Source organism: Rhinatrema bivittatum, chromosome 3, assembly GCF_901001135.1.
Source record: "Rhinatrema bivittatum chromosome 3, aRhiBiv1.1, whole genome shotgun sequence".
Classification (NCBI taxonomy): Eukaryota; Metazoa; Chordata; class Amphibia; order Gymnophiona; family Rhinatrematidae; genus Rhinatrema; species Rhinatrema bivittatum.
In genome coordinates this window covers 288,089,875-288,114,295 of record NC_042617.1, presented here as the reverse complement: position 1 = coordinate 288,114,295, position 24,421 = coordinate 288,089,875, and the positions used below count along the sequence as shown (strand labels likewise).

General features: G+C 46.0%; 1 protein-coding gene across 2 annotated transcripts in view; it reads right to left on the bottom strand.

Moving 5' to 3' along the window:
- OS9 (OS9 endoplasmic reticulum lectin) overlaps nt 1-24,421 on the bottom strand; it is a 146,676-nt gene that overhangs the window by 74,069 nt on the left and 48,186 nt on the right. For both annotated transcript variants that reach the window (XM_029594908.1, XM_029594910.1), the window contains exons 8-10: nt 20,228-20,364; nt 12,167-12,209; nt 10,937-11,022 (exon numbers count right to left, since the gene is read on the bottom strand). In XM_029594908.1, the coding sequence (XP_029450768.1) occupies nt 10,937-11,022; nt 12,167-12,209; nt 20,228-20,364 (266 nt within the window). The remainder of the gene's footprint in view (nt 1-10,936; nt 11,023-12,166; nt 12,210-20,227; nt 20,365-24,421) is intronic.

The window sequence follows — 24,421 nt, the reverse complement described above, 5'->3', positions numbered from 1 at the left end:
TTGGAGGTGGCACGCTGAGAGGCTCCCTTACGGAAGGGCCTGCGCCCACGAAAAGGCTGGGACCAAGATTGAGATTGGGAAGAATAATCTCTAGAGGGATCACCGCGTCCGAGGTATATATCGCCGTTGACCCCGGAAACGAGGAAGGGAGGGCATAAATGACCCTAGATTGTTTTGGGCGGTCCTCAGGCAGCTTATGAACCTTGTTTTCCCCCAAAGAGTTAATAAGCTGTTCAAGGTCCTCTCCAAAAAGCAACTTACCCTTGAAAGGCAATGTGCCCAAACGCGTCTTAGAAGACGGGTCCGCTGACCATTTGCGCAACTAGAGGAACCTTCTGGCAGATACCGCCGAGACCATCGCTTTTGCCTGGACGCGGAGAAGATCGTATAGCGCATCTGCCCCGTACGCAATGACGCATTCCAACCTTTCAGCCTGCTCCGTCTCTGCAGACGGGAGGTCCTGGGTGCCGAGCAATTGTTGAACCCACCTAAGACCTGCACGAGACATGCTGCAGATCGTCGCCCAGACCCCCAAAGCGAGAACCTCGAAGATACATTTTAAATGGGCTTCGAGCTTATGATCTTGCACGTCCTTTAGGGCTGTGGCCCCAACTACTGGGACAGTAGTGTGTTTGGTGACCGCAGAGACAGAGGAGTCCACCGTGGGAATCCGCAGCATGTCCAAGCAATCCTCCGGGAGGGGATAAAGCTTGACCATGGCTCTCCCAACACGCAGTCCTGCTTCGGGAGCTTCCCATTCCCAGAGGAGTAACAGCTTGTGCATAGGATGAAAAGAAAAGGCACTTGCCGGAGCCCTAAGCTCCGCCAGGACCGGATCCATGTCTTTGGGCAGCGAAGCCGTCAGTGTATCTGCAGGGGGCCCCCTCAAATCCCAAAGGGAATGAGGGGTTCCAATTCCTCCTTCTGAAACATGCGGAGGACCTGGGGGGGGGGGGGGAGCACTCCCAAACCTGCAGTGGAATCCAGGTCCGGAACAACCAGAGGAGCCAGGGGGTCAGAAATGGGGTTTACTCCCGGGACCACCTGCACCTTGACGGGTCCCTTTGGCTCCGGGATCGGGAGAATGGGCGGAGGAGTCGGCCGTGGGAGTTTCGCCAGCAGGGGACCTGGGGAAGGGTCCTCCTCCTCCTGCAAGCTGGCCAAATAAGATTTGTGCAAGAGGAGCACAAATTCTGATGAAAATCGGGTCCTAGCTTTGCGGGGGGGGGGGGGGGGGGGGGGGAAGAGACACACTCCTGAAAATTCGGCTCCCCAGCACCTGACAGCTCAGAATCGAGAGCTGCCGAGATCCCCAAAATGGCCACCGTTCCCGCGGTTTGCTGACCCAGGAACGGCCATGCCATGCGGAGGGGTTTGTGACCGCGGACTAAATTTGGCTGCCCTGCCGAGGAGGGACCCTTCCTCACCCGGCAGGCATGCTGAATAGAGCCCCTCACGCGACAAGGGCTCACCACAGGCAAGGCAGGCACTAGGACGCAGCATCCCCACTGAAGAGGAGCCGCGATCTGAAGAAAAAAAAAACAGCTGACAGAAGGAAAAAAAAGCTTTAATAGCTGCCAGCAGGAGCGGAGGCAGAGGAGTAAACCCTGCACGCTCCTCTGGGTCTGGCTGCCGGCTTGTGGCTTAAATTAAGTAAGAATTTCCCCACTGCTAGTAATCATCTTTTTAATTTATTTTTTTTCAAAGCTGAAAAGGTGGAACTGAGGGGAAAAAAAGGAAGGAGCACCGAGCTCTTAAGGCAGCCTAAAATAGATTACTACTTGCTTGATCCCCAAAGTAAAGAAAACCAAAGGCTGACTAGCCCAGATCAGGAGACCACATGGTGAGCTGATCCACCTGCTGAGACAGACAAATACTGAAGGGCTGCAGGGTAGGCTCTGTCTTGATATAGGATATCCGTTCAGTTTTGGTCTGTCTCCATCTGCTGGACAGGAGCCTCAACCCACAGTCTGGACTGATCCGGGTACGTACAGGGAACTAAGGCGAAACCGTGTTCTATAATGTTTAGAAACCAATGGTCAGACGTTTTGACCCACTCCTCGTAAAACAGGGACAGCCGCCCCCCAACAATCGAAACAGGGAATTGGGCTGGCGCTATTTCATTGGGAAGACTTGACTCCCGTCGCCCCTGTGGCACCGCCATCTTGGGCAGGTCTACGGCCATGAAAGGATTGAGACCATGGTCTCAATCTACCGGACTGCCTTTGGTCAAACGGAGCTGGCTTAGACTGGCGAAGAAGGCGCAACCCCTGAAAACGTGACCGGGAAGGGCTGAAACCTCTGGAAGCTTTTGGCCTATCCTCCGGGAGCTTGTACACCTTATTGTCCCCCAAGGACTTAATGAGCTGCTCCAAATAATCTCCAAAAATTAATTTCCCCCGAAATGGAAAAGCACCCAGCTGCGACTTGGAGGCAACATCAGCCGACCAATTATGGAACCATAAAAGCCTGCGGGCTGACACCGCAGAAGCCATAGTATGCAAAGACGTACGAAGGAGATCGTACAAGGCATCCGCCCCATACGCTACTGCCGTCTCCAAATGATGAGCCTGCTCAGACTCCTCCGAGGAGAGCTCTCTGGCCCTCAGGAGTAGTTGTACCCAGCAGTCTGGGCTGATCCGGGTACATACAGGGAACTGGGGATTTTTTTTTTCACACAACAGACCACAGCAATCTACAAACTCACAAGCCTAATTTAGCCTTAAGACACTCTGGGAAGCTTCATTTATGTACAAGAGAAGAGATCAGTTCTGAAACAACAACTGAGTAGAGAACTGGAGCGGTGCAGGCTCTGCCCGAGGAACAATATGTAGCTCTCCTGGAACTTCCCTGTTCAACTGATGGAGGAAAGGAGGTGGTAAAGAGCCTGGCATACTTGAATTTTATTTATTTTGTAACAAAACCACGATAAAATATCTCCCAATCCAGCTGAATTGGGAGTGCCAACCAGGCCCTGTTCCATATATACTACATGACTACAATGCTGCATTCTATCATAAGGGCCAGGGCTCAATTTGGAGAACCCATGCAATTTTGCTCTTAGCAGTGTTGATCTGCCGCAGATTGCACCTGTCCATGTGGTGCTTGCCTACTCACAAGCCAAGCAGAATGTACTATTTTCCTATTTTTCCTATTAAACTATTTTTCCTATTTTCCTATTAAACTGAAACAGTCACTATCTACCAATCACTACAATGTTTTACTTCTTGTTAAACTTTTTATCTTTCCTCTAACTCTAATCCCAGTTAGAATGACCCCCGTTTTATTGTAACTTTTTCTTCCATGCACTTGTTTTACTTTTAATGTATACTCTTATGTTATTAGTTATTTACGTTATAATGTATTTCTCACCCCTTGTTTTATGTAAACCGACATGATACGAACTCCGTGAATGCCGGTATAGAAAAATACAAATAAATAAATAAATACTAGCTGACACGCTGAGCCACTGTGACTTACCTGCAGCTCCAGACCTCCCTCTCTTTACATCCTTACCGGAAGCAAGCAGAGGGAGGGGAGAAGGGAGGGTGATCACCTGAGGCCCCCTTACAGATTCTAAATCTGGCACAGTACCATAGGAGACTGGGAGGCAGTCCAAGGAAAAGTCTGTGCTGCAAGCCTTATTTTATTTTACTTGATTAACTTTTCTGCCTCCCTGTTGCTCTCCCAGAATAGCAGGACTATGTGCTGTCAGTAGCTCCTGCCTGCAGACCCACCAAGGGATCAATGTCCCCAGGGACCACCCTGTGCTTGGCCCATGAGTGTGGAAACAGACCCCAAATGAGTCTGTTGCCAAGGGGAAAACAGAATCATTCCAACTAGGACTATTGCCCAGAGCCACCCCAAAACTCTGCCTATGCTTCACTGGAAGCCTGGGCCTTGAGTTTTCCTGGGTATTGCCTACTCATAGCTGCAGCACTAGTCCACATCTGCACCATCTACTGAAGACAAAAATACTGAAGAGCTCCATCTCCTGGCACAAGGATATAACCCACTTGTCTAAACTGGTCTGGCATGGATAAAAAAGAAATCTCTTTTCATTAAGCCAAGTGGCAAGGTATAAAAAAACTCCAAGGAAAAAATGTAAGAAAAACAAGTAGTAAAGGAGATAATGTATATAATTATGGTCTCAATCTGCTTAGGACAGCACATAAGTTAGAGCAATATAGGAAAATTGGTTCTTACCTGCTAATTTTCATTCCTGTAATACCACAGATCAGTCCAGACTCCTGGGTTTTGCCTCCCCAACAGCAGATGGAGACATAAGTTTTGACCGTCCCTGCCTATACCCTGAGGTGCCACCTACAGTCCTGTCAGTATTTCGTATCAAAGCAGAATATCTTAAACCATAACATTGTGTACTTCGTACCGGCTATATTCGGTGAATACAAAACCTGCTCACTAAACCCAAGTAGGAGCAGGACCCTTAAAAACTTTGAAACAACTTGCTTGCAGAGATTATAAAGTATTGAACGAGCGGACTCTTATCTTTATGCTGAAAAAGGGCAGGACTCTGGACTGATCCGTGGTACTACAGGAACAAAAATTAGCAGGTAAGAACCAATTTTCCTTTCCCTGTACGTACTCGGATCAGTCCAGACTCCTGGGATGTACCAGAGCTCCACTACACGGGATGGGACCCTGAGAGTCCCGCTCGGATTACACCTTCACCAAACACCCCAGATCCTGGGGCCTGAACGTCCAATCTGTTATGCCTAGTAAAGGTGTGCAAAGACTTCCAAGTAGCAGCTCTACAAATCTCCTGCAGCAAAATTTGCTGACACTCTGCCCACGAGGCCGCCTGTGAACACGTAGAATGCACTTTAAGACCAACCGGAAGCGGCTGACCTTGAAGCAAATAGGTTGAACTAATAGCCTCCTTCAATCAGTGGACGATCATAGCCCTAGACACCTTGTTTCCTTTTTTGGGACCACTCCAAAGGACAAAAAGATGATCCGACATACAGAAGCTATTGGTAATCTCCAAATAACGTAACAGAACAAAGCGTACGTCCAGTTTCCTCAGATCCCTAGCCTGGGGATCAAGGCAGTTCAAGTCTGGAAAAGACAGGAGTTTATCGACTGATTCAAGTAAAAGGTAGATACCAATTTTGGAAGAAAGGAAGGAACCATCCGTAAAAAGACCCCCATATCTGTAATTCTTAGGAAAGGCTCCCTGCAGGACAAAACCTGGAGCTCAGATACTCGGCAAGCTGAGGAAATCGCCACGAGAAAAACCACCTTTAAGGTAAGATCCTTTAGCGTCTCCCGAATTAAAGGTTCAAAAGGTGCCGCACATAGAACTCTGATCACCAAATTTAAATTCCATGATGAACAAGGATCCCTGACCAGAGGACGCAGGTGTTTTGCCCCTCTGAGAAATCAAGCCACTTTGGGATGCGTAGCCAAAGGTACTCCTTTTATTTTACCCTGGAAACAGAGCCGACACCTGTACCCGTAATGAGCTACACAAGAGGCCTTTAACTAGACCGGCCTGCAGGAAGATAATATATCGGGCACCAGAGCCAGAGTAGGATCCTCATTGTGGTCTACAGACCAAGACTCAAAGACCTTCCACACCCTGACATAAGCTAAAGAAATGGAGGTCTTCCTGGAACGCAAAAGGGTAGCAACGACAGCGTCCGAATAACCTTTGCTCTTCAGTCTTTGCTTCTCAAAAGCTATGCCACAACACAAAAGCGATCTGCCGCTTCCAAACAAACGGGGCCCTGACGCAGAAGATTCGGAAGATCCTGAAACCTCAGAGGCCCTTCCACTGTCAGATTTAAGAGATCTGCAAACCATGGACACCTCGGCCATTCTGGTGTCACTAAGATCACTTCGGATGGATGGGCTTCGATGCGCCTCAGCACTTTGCCGATGAGAGGCCATGGCGGGAACACATACAGAAGAACATGCCTTGGCCACACGAGCATCAAAGCATCCACCCTTTCCGCCATTGGCTCCCAGCGCCAACTGAAGAAACGAGGAGCCTTGGCATTCCAAAGGTCGCCATCAGATAGACACATGGTCTGGACCACTTGCTGCAAATGAGATGGAATGCCTCATCGGAGAGCTCCCATTCCCCGGGATCGAGACTGTGACGACTGAGGAAAGTCGGCTTGGACGTTGTCTACCCCTGCAATGTAAGAGACTGCGATGCTGGTTAGATGCTGCTCCTCTCAGTTTATTAATCGTTGGGCCTTGATCGCCACCGGTAGACTCTTGGTTCTCCCTTGGCAATTGATATAGGCCACAGCTGTCACACTGCCCAATAGAACCCTGACGGACTTGCCCTGCAGCAGCGGGAGAAGGGCTTGAAGCGCTAACCATACTGCCCTGGTCTCCAGGCAACTGATCGACCATTGGGATTCCTCCACAGACCATTGGCCCTGTACAGACTTCTCATGGCACACCACTCCCCAGCTGGAGAGACTGGTGTCCGTGGAGACCACCGTCCAAGCAGGAACCTCCAAGCTGATTCCCCGGCATAAATTGTCCGAGAGGAGCTACCAATCGAGACTGGAACATGCAGAGTCTATAAGAGATAGGGGAATATGAAATTGCTCAGACACCAGGCTCCAACAGGAAAGCAATGCTGAACGAAGAGGTCTCATATGAGCAAAGGTCTGGGGAACCAGCTCCAAGGTAGAGGCCATCGAGCCAAGGACCCGCAAATAGTGGAAAACTCTGGGAAGACCCTGAGCTATTAAGTCCCGAACCTGTACTTGCAGCTTGACAATGCGCTCCTCGGTGAGAAAAACCCTGCTGAGACGTGTCGAACCGGGCTCCTAGGAACTCCAAGGACTGAGAGGGAAGCAATTGGCTCTTGGCCAAATTGACCACCCAACCCAGGGACCGCAGAAGCTGAAGAATCCGGTCCACCGCCAATCGACAAAGATTCCAAATTTGCCCGAATGAGCCAATCGTTCAGATAGGGATGGCCCAACAAAAGCCTTCCTTCCGAAGCTCCGCTGCCACCACCATGACCTTGGTAAAGGTCCTGGGTGCCGAGGCTAACCCAAAAGGAAGAGCACAGAACTGAAAATGTTGACCCAGGATGGAGAACCTGAGGAATTTCTGGTGATAGACCTGGATCCCGATATTCAAATACGCTTCCGTGAGATCCAGCGATGCCAGAAATTCCCCCTTGCGTACTGACGCAATGACCGAACGCAGGGTCTCCATGCAAAAGCGGGGGACTCTAAGACACCTGTTGACTCGTTTTAAATCGAGAATGGGCCGGAACATGCCGTCTTTCTTGGGTACCACGAAATAGATGGAATAGCGGCCCCTGCGCTGCTCTGCTGGAGGAACTGGCACAATGGCTCAGAGATCGAGAAGGCACTGTAAGGTGTCTCGCACTGCCTGCCACTTCCCCATGTATGAGCAGGGGAAATGAGAAATCAGTCTCGAAGGCACAGAGCAAAATCTAAAGTGTAGCCGTGTCTTATCACGCCGAGGACCCACTGGTCAGAAATCAGCACGGTCCATTCCTCGAAAAACAGAGATAATCTGCCTCCTACCACCGGAACAGGAATGGACCAGCCTCGCCTCATTGGGAAGGCTTAAGGCCTCCCGCAGATCAGGGGGTCTCAGATTTTCCAAACCGCCACCATCGAAAGGACTGAGACCAGGGCTGTTGTCTGCCGGCCTTCTGTCTAGAGGAGGAGCCTGACGATCGGGAGGACTGAAATCTCCGATTTCCCCGGAAACGAGACAGAGGACGAAAAGCTTCTCATCTTGGACATATCCTCCAATAGACTATGAACCTTATTCTCCCCCAAGGAGTGGATCAAATCTTTATCGAAGAGGAGCTTGCCCTTAAAAGGCAGGGAACCCAACTGGGCCTTAGAGGAGACATCCGCAGACCAAATTCTCAACTAGAGTAGCCTGCGGCCCGTACAGCTGAAACCATAGACCGGGCAGAGATTCATAGAAGATCATAAAGGGCATCCTCATGGTAGGCCAAGGCAGCCTCAAGGCGCCCCCGCTTGAACAACCTCCTCCTCCGACAGGGAAGCGTTACTCTGAAATTGCTGCATCCAGCAGAGACCTGCCCTTAAGGAGAAACTGCTGCACATGGACGCCTGCACTCCAAGGGTAGACACCTCGAAAATCTTCTTGAGCTGGATTTCCAGCTTACGATCTTGGAGAACTGAGGGCCATTGCCCCTGTCCCCGGAATGGTGGTCTTGGTAACTGCAGACACAGCTGCCTCCACCTTGGGAACCCGGAGGTTGTCCAAGGCATCTTCTGGCAAGGGATAAAGCTTATCCACGGCTTTGCTGACTTTCAAGCCCAAATCCGGAGTGTCCTACTCCCGAAATAAGTCCATGACCAAAAGATGAAAGGTAAAAGACCTGGTCAGACCTCGAAGACCCACCCATAACCGGATCGATAGACCCCATCCTTGAGTCTTCCGGAGGACTGTCAATGCCTAACTCTAGCACCGCGGGGATAAGGGGACCCAACTTGTCCCTCCTGAAGAGACGGACCACCTTACAGTCATCTCCCTCAACCCGAAAGGTACTCTAGTGGAAAAAGTATCTTGGGGGTTTGCACCTAAGATTCGAACTCTGAGGAGGAACCCGCTCCTGGGCGAGACTAGGGGGTCTGAAGGGGGCGCTTAGCCTTCTGGCCATCACCCCCTTTAAAGGGCCTGGCCCTTTTAAAGCCCTTTTGACCCAAATTGGCCCCCTGCAGACCTGAACTGCTTGCCGACTGCCTCTCCTCAGACAGCAGCATAGGCCCTTCCCCAAGGTATAAGATCATAAGAACATAAGAAAATGCCATACTGGGTCAGACCAAGGGTCCATCAAGCCCAGCATCCTGTTTCCAACAGTGGCCAATCCAGGCCATAAGAACCTGGCAAGTACCCAAAAACTAAGTCTATTCCATGTAACCATTACTAATGGCAGTGGCTATTCTCTAAGTGAACTTAGTAGCAGGTAATGGACTTTTCCTCCAAGAACTTATCCAATCCTTTTTTAAACACAGCTATACTAACTGCACTAACCACATTCTCTGGCAACAAATTCCAGAGTTTAATTGTGCGTTGAGTAAAAAAGAACTTTCTCCGATTAGTTTTAAATGTGCCCCATGCTAACTTCATGGAGAGTCCCCTAGTCTTTCTACTATCCGAAAGAGTAAATAACCGATTCACATCTACCCGTTCTAGACCTCTCATGATTTTAAACACCTCTATCATATCCCCCCTCAGTCGTCTCTTCTCCAAGCTGAAAAGTCCTAACCTCTTTAGTCGTTCCTCATAGGGGAGTTGTTCCATTCCCCTTATCATTTTGGTAGCCCTTCTCTGTACCTTCTCCATCGCAATTATATCTTTTTTGAGATGTGGCGACCAGAATTGTACACAGTATTCAAGGTGCGGTCTCACCATGGAGCGATACAGAGGCATTATGACATTTTCCGTTTTATTCACCATTCCTTTTCTAATAATTCCCAACATTCTGTTTGCTTTTTTGACTGCCGCAGCACACTGCACCGATGATTTCAATGTGTTATCCACTATGACACCTAGATCTCTTTCTTGGGTTGTAGCACCTAACAGTCCCGCAACAGCCCCCTGGTAGCCACCTGCTGCGGGAATAAGGGAGGGGGAGAACTACTACCCCCCTCCGTGGTGCAAGTTGCTGCACTGAAAGACAACATGGTATTCTTTCCCGCACTCAGCGGGGACGGATCCGGCGGGGCATTCCGCGATCGCCCAAGACCAGCAAGAGCTCCATGCGCTGCGGTCCTGACCTCCCCCCCCGGGTGGCATGCCAAACAAAGCCAATCCCAGGAAAAGCGGACCATGCGGCATGACGAAAAAGAACTTCGGGACAGGCTGAGAAAAAAGGCACCTGCCTTGGCAGCGCGACAGCAGCAAGACTAAAATACGAAAAGGAGAGTCAACCCGGCAGCCGCAAAGCTCCCCCTTCGATTTAAAACTTTTTTTTTGCCAAATCTGGAGGCCTGGGTCCTGTGCTCTGGGGGTGAGTGAGCCAGGCTCCCTGGTATCACCCCCCCAGTGCAGTCGTAAGCAAGTGGCAATGGGGTTCTCAACCCCTAACACCTTCTGCCTCGAATACAAGGGGGGATGGCCCCTGCGGGACCTGCCAACCCCCTGGGAGGCTCCAACGACTGTCTTCACGTTTTTTTTTATTTTTAAGGCAAAGGAACCTAACTAGCCTGTGGCACTAACACTAGTGCCTCCCCCCCCCCCAAGTCCGGACTGAAGGAAATTGCACCTCCACCATCTGCTGGAGACAGAGAAATACTGACGGACTGTAGCTGGCACCTCAGGGTATAGGGCAGAGTTGGTCAAAACTTCTGTCTCCAACTGCTATTGGGGAGGCAAAACCCAGGAGTCTGGACTGATCCTGATACATACAGGGAAAGAATAGGATCGATTTCTTAAAGCAAAGCAGAGAAAACAAAGAAAACCAATGAAATAATCATAACCACATCAATGGCAAACTTCCAATCTGCCTTGAAGAAGCAAATGTAGAGCCATACTGAAAGCACTGTAATGCCATGAGAACATAAAAGCAAGGAGGGGAGGGACAACTGCAAGGATATTTAAAAAAAAAAAAGCAAATAACTAATCTGGCTAAGTCAGTGTACAGCTGCAGCTAGTCGAAAAACTTATTCGGCTAACTCCAGCTAATTCATCCCCACCCCGGAAATCCCATCACTTATCCAGGTAAAAGTCAGCCAGATAAATGTACCAATATTTCAAAAGTTGCTATTTAACCAGAAAACTTGTGAGTTATCGGGCTAAATGGCTTTGAATATTGGCCTCTGTATGTTCTTAGGAAGACAAAAAAAGTGATTTTCAAACCAAAGATTTATACTACCCCAAACTGGAAGGGGGGGGGGGGGGGTAGACTCCTGTTTCAGTTCAAGCCTACCTTTTCTACACTTTTCAACTCCTTTATGAATTTGACCAAGTCGTCACGATTTCGTATGACTTTGTAACGAAGCTTACTTTGTGAATCTGAAAAGTGAATAAACATTCTACATTTGATCAGAAGAATGATTTATGACATACTTTTCCAGGCAAGAATTTCAAAGCATATTACATGAAAAAAACATTTGTACAGTGCAGTATAAGAATTTACACTGGCTTGCTCTGATAGGGCAGCATAAGCAGTACAATATGGATGTGTGTTATAATTATAGCTATGTGAATGATATCTAGCAGTCTAAAACCGGTTAGGGCAGTAGGGGTGATATAGCATAGTTTGTGAAGTACAAAAACAGGGTAAAGTATATTACAGATACTAGTTATAAATCAAAAACTATATATTAAAAAGGGTCATCAAGTAGATTTTATTAGGCAGAAGAGGTAGATGGCTTCAGTAGGGTCAAATGGATGAGTGCAGGATATTCATTTTTTAAATAAATATTCAGCAAGACATGGGGTTTAAAATAAAGTTTAACTGACACCAAAAGCTGCTTCAAAGAGACAGATTTTCATCACTTTCCTGAAAGAGGTGGTCTGGGGTGAGTCGGATATGAAATAGAAGAGTTCCATAGGGTTGAGACCAATCCTGCAAAGGTTCTCTTCCTAGTACTGATGAGCTGAATTGTTCTTGCTGGTGGCACCGTTAGGCGGGCCTGGGACAGCGAGAGTAGGAAACCCATGTGCACGTATTGGGACAGGGATCCACTGAGGTAGGTAGCCACTAGTCCGAGAGTTTTGTAGGCTGATCATTTCTATAGCACTACTAGACACAGCTCTACAGATACTCTAGGATAGTCCCTGTTCTGTGCAGCTAAATGGCTCTGCTTCTCAATCTCACATCACAATAAAAAGAAAGGATGTTATATTCAGGCAAGAGAATACAAGCTAACCAAGTACTGCACACAGTGCTCATTGTAATAACTACCAGATGAGGTACATTTCAGAAGACAATTCAGGAGGGTATTTACCAGTGTTATCACATTTCATACAGTAAGATCTCATACTGTCTATTCATCATTTGTACAAGTTCATTTGACTATGATTATCTGGGTTTTTGGGGGGGGTTCTGCAATATTCAAGACAAACTTTCTATAGATTTCTTCCCATGTTTTAAGTCCTCTTAAAACAATGTTAATATAAGAATTAACTGAGTGATAATGAAATGGGCCTTTACCATCAGCTTGCTCAGCAGCTGCCTTCATAGCAGGATCTTCCTTCTGCACAGAAAAGAAACAGGTAATCATGTAGACAGGGAACAGCACTATCTTGTAACACTGTGTCCCTAAAACAGTGACAAAATATTGACAGAAGAGAGGCAGTCATAAAGTGATGGGAAGTAGCACTGACTATTTTAGGGGGTGAAATGGGGAGGAAGAGCCAGAAGATACTTGAATGGGAAAAAGCAAAGAAGGCCTGAGGGAAAAAAAAAAGGGGGGGGGGGGGAGGAGGAGAGGTCTGAAAGTGGAGGGTCAAACAGATTTTGAGGGGGGCCAAGAAGTCCTGGAGAAAGAAAAAAAAAAGAGCCTGGAAAGGCTTCAAGACACTGGGAAGCTTAGCATGGTAGATGCAAACTAGAGGGAAGCGAGGCTGGAAGTATAAGTACCTCTGAAGAACCTGAGAAGGAATGACAAGCAGGCAACAGCAGGAATGAATCAGGCTAGGAGGCTAAAGGCGGTGGGTAACTGAGAAAACCTGAAGGGACCACGGAGAAGGAAAGAGGTAAGAACCTGGAAGTGAACAGCTCAGGCATGACTTAAGAGAATATCCAAAGCTGCAACCATAAAAATGGCAGACAAATTAAAACAGCCCAATGGAAAGGGTTTGCCTATGCAGAGTGTTCCTGTTCAATTCCCAAATGAGGCTTCCTGCATCCCAGGTCAGCTAGGGATGTGTTTCCGGCACAGTGTGCCATTCAGACTATCATTACAGTTGACACTCATTACTGAAATAATCGAACGACGTACACTGGAAGCGTAAGTTTATTAAATATGGGGAAAATTCCCCAAGTGGTTGGAAATGAAGGTTCATGGTGCCAGAATCTCAGCACAGGTTCTGATTCTTCTTCCAACTCAAATGAGAAACTATCAGGCTAAAGAAAATAGCCTATGATCCAGAATAGCATCTAAGGCCTAGAAAGCATCTCTCTGGTCCTTAAAAAAAAAAAAAAAAAGAGTTCTTAAGTTTTACATTGCTTGCTAACTTGTGTATTTCCAGCAAGAGTAGCAGCTATATTAACCACACAAGTGAGCATGGACACCCAGTAGGAGCCAGGCACCCTCTGCTGGTAAACCAGCAAACAGCAGTGTTTGTACTGAAAAATATTTTCCAGTGGACAGATACTTTCAGCAGGGAGCACACTACTAGAATACAAAGGGAGGCAACATGCTGAAATTATGACCCAATTCACTTATTTGTTCTTTCCCGGTGTGCAGCTGACCCTCTATATGGGAGCTCTTAATTAAAGCCTAGTAGGCTCACACTTTTTTGGCTCAACATTATCCTTCTGCTCTGTAAGCTTCTAGCTTAATTACAACAAGCCCCTAACTGGGCTATGGCACTACTTACATAATAGCAAAATTGCTTACCTTGCAATAGGTGTTATCCCAGGACAGCAGGATGTAGTCCTCATATCTGGGTGATGTCATTGATGGACCCCTATTGTGGAAAACTGTCAGTTTCTAGAAACTTTTGACTGGCACTCTGAGCCCACTGAGCATGCCATGATATTCTCTGCCACAGGGGTCTCCCTTCAGTCTCGTATGTAGCAATAAGCTTTAGCAAAAAATAAAATAATAAAACGTATCGTACCCAACTCCGGGGGATGGCGGGCGGGTTTCGTGAGGACTACATCCTGCTATCCTGGGATAACACCTATTACAAGGTAAGCAATTTTGCTTTATCCCAGGACAAGCAGAATGCTAGTCCTCACATATGGGTGATTAGCAAGCTAAAGGCTGAGTCATTTGTAGTGAAGCAACACTGAAGTATTGTTTGTGAAAATGAGGCAGTCTAAGATCACAGCAGGTTGGATGTAGAAGGAGTTGGGGGTTACACTGGAAACAAGTTCTTTAAGACAGATTGTCCATAGGCTGAATCTTGTCATCCTTCTTTGTCCAAACAGTAATGAGCTGCAAAGGTGTGAAGAGAACTCCATGTTGCTGCTTTACATATGTCAAGAATTGGCACTGAACGATAGTGTGCTACTGAAGTTGACATTGCTCTTACTGAATGTGCCTTTACTTGCCCTTGGAGAGGAAGGCCTGCTTTTTCATAGCAGAACTGTATGCAATCTGCTAGCCAGTTGGAGAGAGTGTGTTTGCCCACTGCTTTGCCCGGTTTGTTTGGATCAAAAGATACAAAAAGAGTTGAGTGGATTTCCTGTGGACTGCAGTGCGATCTAAGTAATATGCTAGCGCACGTTTACAGTCCAAGGTATGTAAGGCCCATTCTCCTTGGTGAGAATGAGGCCTTGGAAAGAATGTGGGCAAAACTATGGATTGGTTCAAGTGGAATTCCGTAACTACCTTGGGAAGGAATTTTGGATTTGTACGGAGAACCACTCTGTCATGTAGGAATTTTGTATAGGGTGAGTACGTGACAAGTGCTTTTAACTTACTAACCCTTCTAGCTGATGTAATGGCTATAAGGAAGATGGTCTTCCATGTGAGAAATTTAGGATCACAGGAAGTCATGGGTTCAAAAGGAGAACACATTAGCCTTGTTAAGACTAGATTAAGGTCCCATTCTGTAACTGGTGGCTAAATTGGTGGTTTAAGGTGAGTTAAACCTCTCATAAACCTACTAACAAGAGGTTGTATGGATATGGGAGCATCTCCCATCTTGTTATGGTAAGCTGAGATTGCACTTAAGTGTACTCTTACAGATGAGGTCTGGAGACCAGAGTCTGAAAGATGGCAAATAGTCTAGTAGAGAAAGTGTGGGGCAGGAGAAAAGGTCTATGTCCTTTTGTGTGCACAAGGCAAACCTTTTCCATTTCGAAGAATAGTTTTTTCGTGTTGAAGGTTTACATGAAGCTATAAGCACTTGAGACATTGGTTGAAAGATTGAGTGGTTGTAAGATTAAGCTTTCAACATCCACGCTGTCAGGGATAGGGATTGAAGGTTGGGATGGCGCAACAGACCCTGATCCTGAGTTATGAGAGTGGGAGCTACACCCAGGCGAATTGGTACTCTGATCGAGAGGTCTAGAAATATGGGAAACCATACTTGTCGAGGCCAATATGGGGCTACGAGTATCATGGACCCCTTGTCCTGTTGTAGCTTCACTATTATTTATTTTGGACTTTTATATACTGACATTCATGTAGAAAATTTACATATCACATTGGTTTACAGTGAAAAAACAAAAGTTGCAAATAGTATTACATAGAACAGGGTGACATGGAACTGAGAATAAGGGATCAAAAACAAAGGTAAATAATGACAACTGAAAAAGTGTGAGCCACGTGAGGATTAGAGTGACTCTTAAACAATATCAAATCAGAGAAAACATATGATAAAGACGCAATGATAAAAAGCCTATAAGATAATCAAATAGTAAGATCAAATTATATACTAAAGCAATGAGAATAAATATACGATGATAAGCAGCCATTAAGGAAGTCAGAAAGTATGTTCAGTCTAGACCAAGCCAGATGGCAGAGTCCATTCCGGGCGAGAATGGAGTTTTGGTTATGAGCGGTATTGGAGGATACACGTATAGAAGGCCTGAGTTCCAAGGGCGAGCAAAGGCGTCCTTGGCTGGCTGGTGTTTCTGCCTGTGCAGAGCGCAGAACTTGTCCACTTTGTGATTCAGGTGTGATGCAAAGAGGTCTATTGCTGGTTGCCCCCAACGCTGAAATATCCTGGTCGCTACTAAGGGATCCAGGGACACTCGTGTGGTTGGAACTGACGAGTGAGGCGATCTGCAACTACGTTGTGGATGCCCGCTAGATATGTGGCCCGGAGAAACATGGAATGTGTCAGGGCCCAGTCCCAAATCTGTGCAGCTTCTTGACAAAGGAGATATGAGCCCGTACCTCCTTGTTTGTTCAGGTACCACATGGCTACTGTATTGTCCATTTGAATTAGAACAGTCTTGTGTGAAAGGCAGTCCTTGAACGCATGCAGAGCATAACATATAGCTCGAAGTTCGGGGAAATTGATTTGAAATGTTGCTTCGAATTTTGTCCAAGTACCCTGGGTTTGGAGATTGTCTATGTGAGCTCCCCAACCTAAGGAGGATGCATCTGTATCTAAAGTTATCTGTGGGACTGGTTGTTGAAAGGGCAGGCCCTTGCGCAAATTGTCCTTGTTTGCCCACCAAAGTAGAGATGAATGTAGCTGGTGGGTGACTTGAATTGGAGAGGACAGTGGGTGAATGGCTTGGATCCATTGTGTTATTCTCATGGCTAGTCTGGCCATAGGAGTGGCATGAACTGTGGAGGACATGTGACCTAGTAAAGTGAGAAACTGATGAGCTGTTGCTTGTTTGAGTGTAGCGAATTTGCCAACAAGGCAAGTGTTACTGCTCGATCCTCAGGGATAAAGGCTTTTGAGAGGATGGTGTTCAATTCTGCTCCTATGAATTGAAGCAGGTGAGACGGAATGAGATGGGACTTTTGATAATTGATGAGAAACCCCATCGACTGAAGTAGAGTAATTGTTCGATTGAGAGAAGCCAGAGCTCCTTGTTGAGACTGACTTCTGATGAGCCAGTCTAGATTTATTTATTTCTAACTTTTTTTTTTTATACCGAAGTTCAGGTAAAACATGAACACTTTCCTTGTGTAAGTGTGCTGCTATTACTGCCAGGCATTTCGTGAACACTCAGAGCTGAAGTGAGTCCGAACGGTAGTACTCTGTACTGGAAATGTTGATGACCCACCAGGAAGCGCAGATACTTGCAATTAGGAGGGAATATTGGAATGTGAGCGTAAGTGTCTTGTAGATCCAGAGAACAAAGCCAATCTCCTGTTTGAAGAAGTGGAAGCATGGTGCCTAGAGATACCATCCTGAACTTTTCTTTCTTCAGAAATTTGAGATTTCTGAGGTCTAGGATGGGACGTAGGCCTCCTGTTTTCTTTGGAATGAGGAAATAACGGGAGTAGAATCCTCTGCCCTGCTGAGTCCGGGGCACCCGCTCTACGGCTCTGGCTCTCAGAAGAGTGGATAATTCTGCTTGTAGATGAATTGTGTGATTTTCATTTAGCGAAAGAGGTTTTGGAGGAGAGTTGAGAGAAAATTGAGTTGGTAACCTTGAGATATTGAGAGTACCCATTGGTCTGTTATCTGTAACCAATGGTTGTAGAAGGCGGAAACTCTGCCTCCTACTGGCAGGTTCAGTTTTGGATGATTGAGATGGCTTTGGTCTCTGGTGGTGGCCTCAAAAACATGCAGCCGGTCCTGTCTGCAGTGGAGGTTGAGGCCTAGCAGCTCTAGGCTGCCTGGGTTGAGATCTTTGCTGTGGACGAGAAGATCTACCTCTGGATGCTGGTGGGTAGTAATGTCTCTACCTGTAGAAAGGTTTGAGATTCCTTCCTTGGAGGACGGCGAGATGATGATGTAGCAGAGTCTTGCGGAACAGACGACAGTTGGTGCAAGGTTTCCGTATGTTCTTTCAGTTGGGCCACAGCATCCTGTACCTTTGACCCAAAGAGGTTGTCACCTATGCATGGCAAATCCACCAGTTTTTCGTGTACCTCAGAGGCCTGAGGTCAGAGGCTTTCAACCATGCCCAGCGACGTGCACTTATTCCTGAGGCCGCTACTCTCAAAGCTGTCGTAGGCGGCTCGGACTTCATGCTTTCCAGCTTCAAGTCCTTTGTGTATAATGGCCTGAGCTACTGCTTGGTACTGCTGAGGTAGAGAGTTGGAAAGCTCCTGCATCTGCTTCCAAAGATTCCTCTGGTATTGCGTCATATATAGTTGATAGATGCAATTCTTGAATTGAGCACAGCTCCCTGGTATACTTTCCTGCCTAAGGAGTCCAGGAATCTATGGTCCTTTCCAGGAGGAGTAGAGGAATGAGGTCTTATTTTTTTGGATTTCTTCTGTGCCGACTCCACAACAACTGATTGATGTGGGAGCTGTGATTTTTGGTATCCAGGAACATTTTGGACCAGATAGGTGGTGTCCACTCTTTTGTTAATAGGTGGAACTGAGCATGGATGTTCCCAGAGTCTATGCTGTAATTCCAAAAGTACCTCGTGGACAGGGTTGGCCAGGACCTCTTTTGGAGGGTCCACGAACTGTAAAACTTCTAACGTTTGCTGTCTCGTGTCCTTTTCAGATACCAAGTTAAATGGTATTGTGTCTGCCACGTCCTTAATAAAATTAGTGAAGGACAAGTCCTCTGGTGGGGATTTCTTTCTACCTTCTGGAGGAGAAGGGTCAGACATGAAGTTTCGGAGGAAGGGTCAGAACGCTCGTCTTCCCATGAATCGTATGGGTCTTCTCTGCAAGGGGAAGCGGGAGAAGACCTCGGTGGTCGAAAAAGTCCTGAAGGCCCTGGCTGCGGATCTTCAATAGGTCTGTCCAGGAACTTCAGTTGGTTTAGATAGAACAGATTTCGGTGGGAGAGCACCGATTGCGACAAATCTATCAGTAGTTGAAATAACGCCAATTCCGGTTGTCCTCGGGCCCCAGGCACTGGTATCGGTATTGTCTGGACTGGTTCCGGCATTGGTCCGGGTACCGGCAACAGTAGAGGCGTCTGCATCGGTAGATGCTTTGGTACCGGTGCAGTCAGCGGCTTCGGTGTTGGTACCGGCATCGGCATTGACGAGGACATCAATGGTCCTGTAATGCTTGCAGCACCGCTTGGCGGATAAATCCGCTCAATTCCTCCATGATAGCTGGTGCAGGCAGAGCAGCTACACGTGGTGGCGGTGGAGGCGTTATCGGTCCTTCCACAGGGCCCTGTGGAGGTTCGATGGCTGGCACATCATGAGGAGGTTAACGCCTCGGCGAAGGCCTCTGTGTTTCTTGAAAGCGAGGTCGTTTGGCGGTCGATTTCTCTGGGGATAGTAAAGCCTCCGGAATCGATGGATGGCGATGTCGATGTTCCGCCGCCGACCTCATCGATGCCACGGATGGGGTCGGCGATGAACGATCCCCTGAATCTTCCGGACGACATTTTTTGAGAATTAGACGTTTTGAAACTCCGGCCGGAGATGATTGAGTGGACATTGATGGAGAAGGTAAAAGTTGAAGATGGAACAAGTGTTCCATCTTTTGTTGTGCCTTTCGACCCTTCACGGTCATTTCGGCACACTTTGGGCAAGATGTTACATCGTGTAATTGGCCCAAGCAAAGTACACACTTGAGGAGTGGATCTGTAATGGACATGGTCCGATTACAATTGGGACATTTTTTAAATCTAGTGGCCATATTTCCCTAGACAGCTGTCGATGAAAATGAGAAGAAAAACACTTTTCCTGAAAAGAGTCAGAATGAGAAAAAAACACAAAAAAACGTACTCACCGGCCGGTGGTAACGTGGGAGACCCCGATATGGGAGAGAAATAATCACTTTTAAATCTGATTTTTAGTCAGAAATGTATGTGAGAAAACTCACACAGGCTCCTGCTCCGCGATGCCAAAAGCAGCGCAGAAAAACAAAGACTGAAGGGAGACCCCTGTGGCTGAGAATATCATGGCATGCTGGGCATGCTCAGTGGGCTCAGTGTCAGTCAAAAGTTTCTAGAAACTTTGACAGAAAGTTTTCCGTAATAGGGGCTCCATCAATGACGTCACCCATATGTGAGGAATAGCATCCTGCTTGTCCTGGGATAAAGAGATAAATAGATCTCTATAGATACCTGTAGAACTCAAACTGCTAAGGATATATATAGATTTTTTTTTTTTTAAAGTCTAGCTAATGTCCTCTGCCTGAGGAATGGAGTACTACTGCTCTCTAAAAGTTCACTTTTGAGTCAATCATTAGGTGTTTGTGTTGAACAGTGATTGAGTCCTTCCCTTGTGGGCTGTGCCTACTGCCTGCGCAGCATCCCAAGCCTGTTCAAAGAGAAACCAGGCTCAGGAACCAAACCCGGATCTCCGCCTGACAGCAAAACAGACAGACAAATGGGAAGTGTTAATATTTCCCTGTGCTTAGCAGTTTGAGTCATACAGTTATCACTCAGGACAGCCAGACAATTATCTTTTATGAGTGAGGACAACCATTGTTTTTAATGCAACATTCTCTGTACATATATGATTAAAGGGCATGGCTACCCAGGCTTCTCTGTCCAGCATCTGTGCATCCTCATCTTGTGGTTGAAGAACTTTATCCCAGAAGTCTGTCTCGCCTTCAAGATATTCATCTACAATATCCATTTCCGGAACAATCTGTGCTTCTTCTGAAGCTACTTCTGTTAGAAAAATCAAGCAATAAGGTCAACTGCTACAAGCCATCAGCGAAACTGGGGAAATACTTTACAGAAAAAAAAATTATAGTAGTTTTAAGAAGGGTGGAGAAAACGTGAATGGGAAAATTATTCCTTCTTCAGGGAAGGTCTGAAGCACTGAACTAAAATCAACCAGAACTAGGAAAGAAGCTCAAATCCTCACTACCACTAAGCCTCTATTACCTCGAGCCATTCACGCCTCCTCTCTGTGCCTCAGTTATAATCCCTGCCTCTGCCATGGACTATATGACTTTGGGAGCATCACTTGTTCCTTCTCCCATCTAGAAGTTCTCCTGCTATTCAGTTGCCAGACCTATGGTGTCAGTCCGTCTACCCTAGATGAAATGGTTCTACATGAAGTGCACTGGTATCAAATTTGGTTGAAAACCAGCTGCTTTGGTTGTGTAGAGAAAGGTAGTATATCAAATCAACTATTTAAACCCAAATTAGTATTCTTCTTCACAGGACCTTCCTCTTAGATTTAGTTTCTAAGTGAATTATAAAGAGAATCTCCAATTTATACACCAATGAGCTAGTTTGACTGCATAACATTTTCTTAAGTGGTTGGCATACTTTTATCTCATATGTTAATAAGGACTGAGACAGTTGTAAATCATATGATTTCTTGTAAATTGAACCCAGAAGGCAAAATGAAACTCAATGTAGGCCTTTAACTTACCTTTTGACTTTTAGCATACATTCTAGCATTTCAGCAACCTTGAATAGTTTCAACAAGAATAATCAGTGAAATTTCACAGTGCAGTAATGATTTTCTACTAGTCTAGCCTCATAGGAAAAGAGCCTTTCAAAGCACCCCCACACCATTCAAGACAGCTTCCATGACTGTCTCTTGCAGCAAAGCCAGAGCTGATCTGTAGGTTATGCCATCATACCAATCTCTTCTGGAACAAAAAAGACAAGACCATAGACATGGATCCCGTAAAGGGAAATGTCTCCTCCATAAACTAATCTCAAAGAGGCTCCAAACTAACTCAGGTCTGCTACGTGCTCCTCTTTCACACCACCAAAGGTTGTAACCTGACACTACGTATCCTCACTATGTAGCTTGGCTCCTTCAACAGTCAAGGTTGTAAAAGAGTGGAAGAGATCTTCTAAGGAAGAATCCTCTGACTGCAGGAAAGAATGAAAGAGCACCCCCTGCTTGCACCTTCAGAACTCAGCCCAGGGAGTGTCTGGGCTCCTGGCCAGTCATGGTTCCCACCATAATATCTAAACCCCCTGGGTTCTTGCTTTCCTTTTTCAGCCTAAGATCTTGCTTGTCTTGGAACTTCACCAGGCTGATCTGATTCAACCCAATCATTTTTACATTGCAACTTAGCATTGGTGGATTAATAAGCATTGGACACTAGTTTTTATTTGCATATTGGGAGCATTTAACTTTTTATGAGTATTACTTATCCTGTCAAATTCTTTGAGTGAATTTTCTCTTTTCTTTGAGTTGGTTTTTTTTTTTTTTTGCAGCACATTATGATTACAACTTTAATAACCTGCCATCAGCAGCATGAATGTAGACCTTGTACAACTGTGCTGTTTTTCAATCAATTTAGTTTTAAACCGATATATGTAGATTTTTGGGAACACTCCTCTTTCCTGTATTTACCCAAGTACCTAAGGGTTACTAGATTCCCTCAGCTTGTTCACATCAGCTAATGGTATTACATTAACTACTGCCACCTGGGCTGCCTTCTCCCAAGCTAGAGGCCAGTATTTCTGAAGCTGGTTGTGGCCCTCAGCCTAGTCCTGGACAGATTGGTTCTTGAATTAGTGTGTAATTTTCTGTCTTTGAGAAACAAATAGTCATATTTGTTTATAAATGATTGCATATAGATTTGTTTTACAAGGTCAGTACATAACTTGCCAGAGAGAACATCTTACTGCCTTTACAGATTCCCCTGTTTTCTCCTACTTCACACAATTTCTTCCTGCATCGTTTCAAGGCCAGGAGCAGTACAGAGCACTAAAACACCTGGAAACTGTCCAGGGCAGAGTGTTGGGTTTAAAACTAGTGAAGACAAAATGGCGATCATAAGCAGTGGATAAAAGACAAGAAGTCCACCATTTTAGGCATGCATACAAATATTTTTATCACCAGTAGTTTGGCAATATATCAAAGGTTACACAAAGAAAATTGTTCTGCGAATGTGGGTATACAGTGGGTATACAGTATACAGATGTAAAGTGGGATGGGGGAGATGTAAAGTGGGATGGGGGAGAGACTGCTGCTGACCAGAACTGAACAGAGACAGAAAGATTCAGCATCTCCAGTATTGTATATTTGTTTGTTTTTCTAATTTGTCTCAGGTGTTCTCATAAGCACCTGCTTTGTAATTACATAGAAAATAAGCTTGCCATTGTTTCACAAAAGACTTAGTGTTATTTTTCTTCGTCAATTCAATAATATAGACCACAGGGCAAACAAATACTAGCTGACCCCGAAAGAACCCAACACAGTTCTCCACTAGTACTCCTACCCCTGGTTCAGCTGCCTCAGATCATAAATACCTTCCCAACCTATGAAGTTCACGCCTTACAGTGCAAAAAAAAGTCAAAGAAAACTCCATTCCCTGCAGAAGACAATTAGGAAAAAAAAGCCCTGCTCAGGCTCCTTCTAGCCTCCCTAGAAAGAGAAAGTAGCCTTGCAACACTGGACTACTGAATATCACTGAGAGCGAACAGAGTGAGATGCATGTGGGTCTGCACCCAAGGAACTATATTCAGGTCTATTCCCCTAGAGCTTAAGATCTGCAGAATGGACCATGCTCAGGGCAGCACAGAAATGGGAGATCTCAACACTGGACATAAGGCCTTAAGCCCTTGAAGTCCAAAGCCATAAGACTACTACTTTGGATAGGAGGGCTTACCTATTTAAGAAATTTATAAGAACATAAGAAGTTGCCATACTGAGTCAGACTGATGGTCCATCAAGCCCAGCATCCTGTTTCCAACAGTGGCCAATCCAGGATACAAATACCTGCCAAGTACCCAAACATTAAAAACAGATCCCATGTTACTAATGCAGGTAATAAGCATTGGTTATTTCCTAAGACAACTTGACTAATAATAGTTTATGGATTTCTCCAGGAACTTAGCCACACCTTTTTTAAACCTAGATAAGCTAATTGCCAGAGGATGTGGTTAAGGCTATGAAATCCAGAGCTTAATTATGCATTGCGTGAAAAAGAATTTTCTTTGATTTGTTTTAAATGTGCTATTTACTAACTTCATGGCATGCCCCTTAGTCCTGAAAGGGTAAACAATCGATTTTACATTAACCTTTTCTAGTCCTCTCAATTTTATAGACCATCATATCCCTCCTTAGACATCTCTTCTTCAAGCTGAACAGCCCTAACCTCTTTAGCCTTTCCATCCCCTTTATCATTTTGGCCTCCCTTCTCTGTACCTTCTCCAGTGCATCAATGGAGAAATTACTTACCTGATAATTTTATTTTCCTTAGTATAGACGGATGGACTCAGGACCAATGGGTTATGTGCTCCCCTGCTAGCAGATGGAGACTGAGTCAGGTTTCAAAGCTTTCACCTTTGAAAGATATCCCCCTGCAGCGACCTCAGCCATTCAGTACTCTCTTCAAAAGAGATTGAGGGCATACTATTGAAACACTTCAATAAATTTTGAATACAACTTAATAACTTGATTAAAAAACTGGTGACCGTAACTGCACTCAACCAAACATAAGTGCTGAATCCCAGCAATATTAGATGCCCTGATTTAGGGATAGGGCCTCGGCTTACCCGTAACCTCTTAGAATCTAGATTCACCTCATGGGAGATTCCTTGGTACCGTTCATGAGCAGCTCTGGGCAGGATGCTGAGTCCATCTGTCTACACTAAGGAAAAAGAAATTATCAGGTAAGTAGTTTCTCTATTTCCTAGCATGTAGCCAGATGGACTCAGGACCAATGGGATGCACAAAAGCTACTGTAGAACGGGGTAGGAGGCAGCCTGCAGTCCGGTTAGCACCACCCTTTCAAAGGATGCGTCC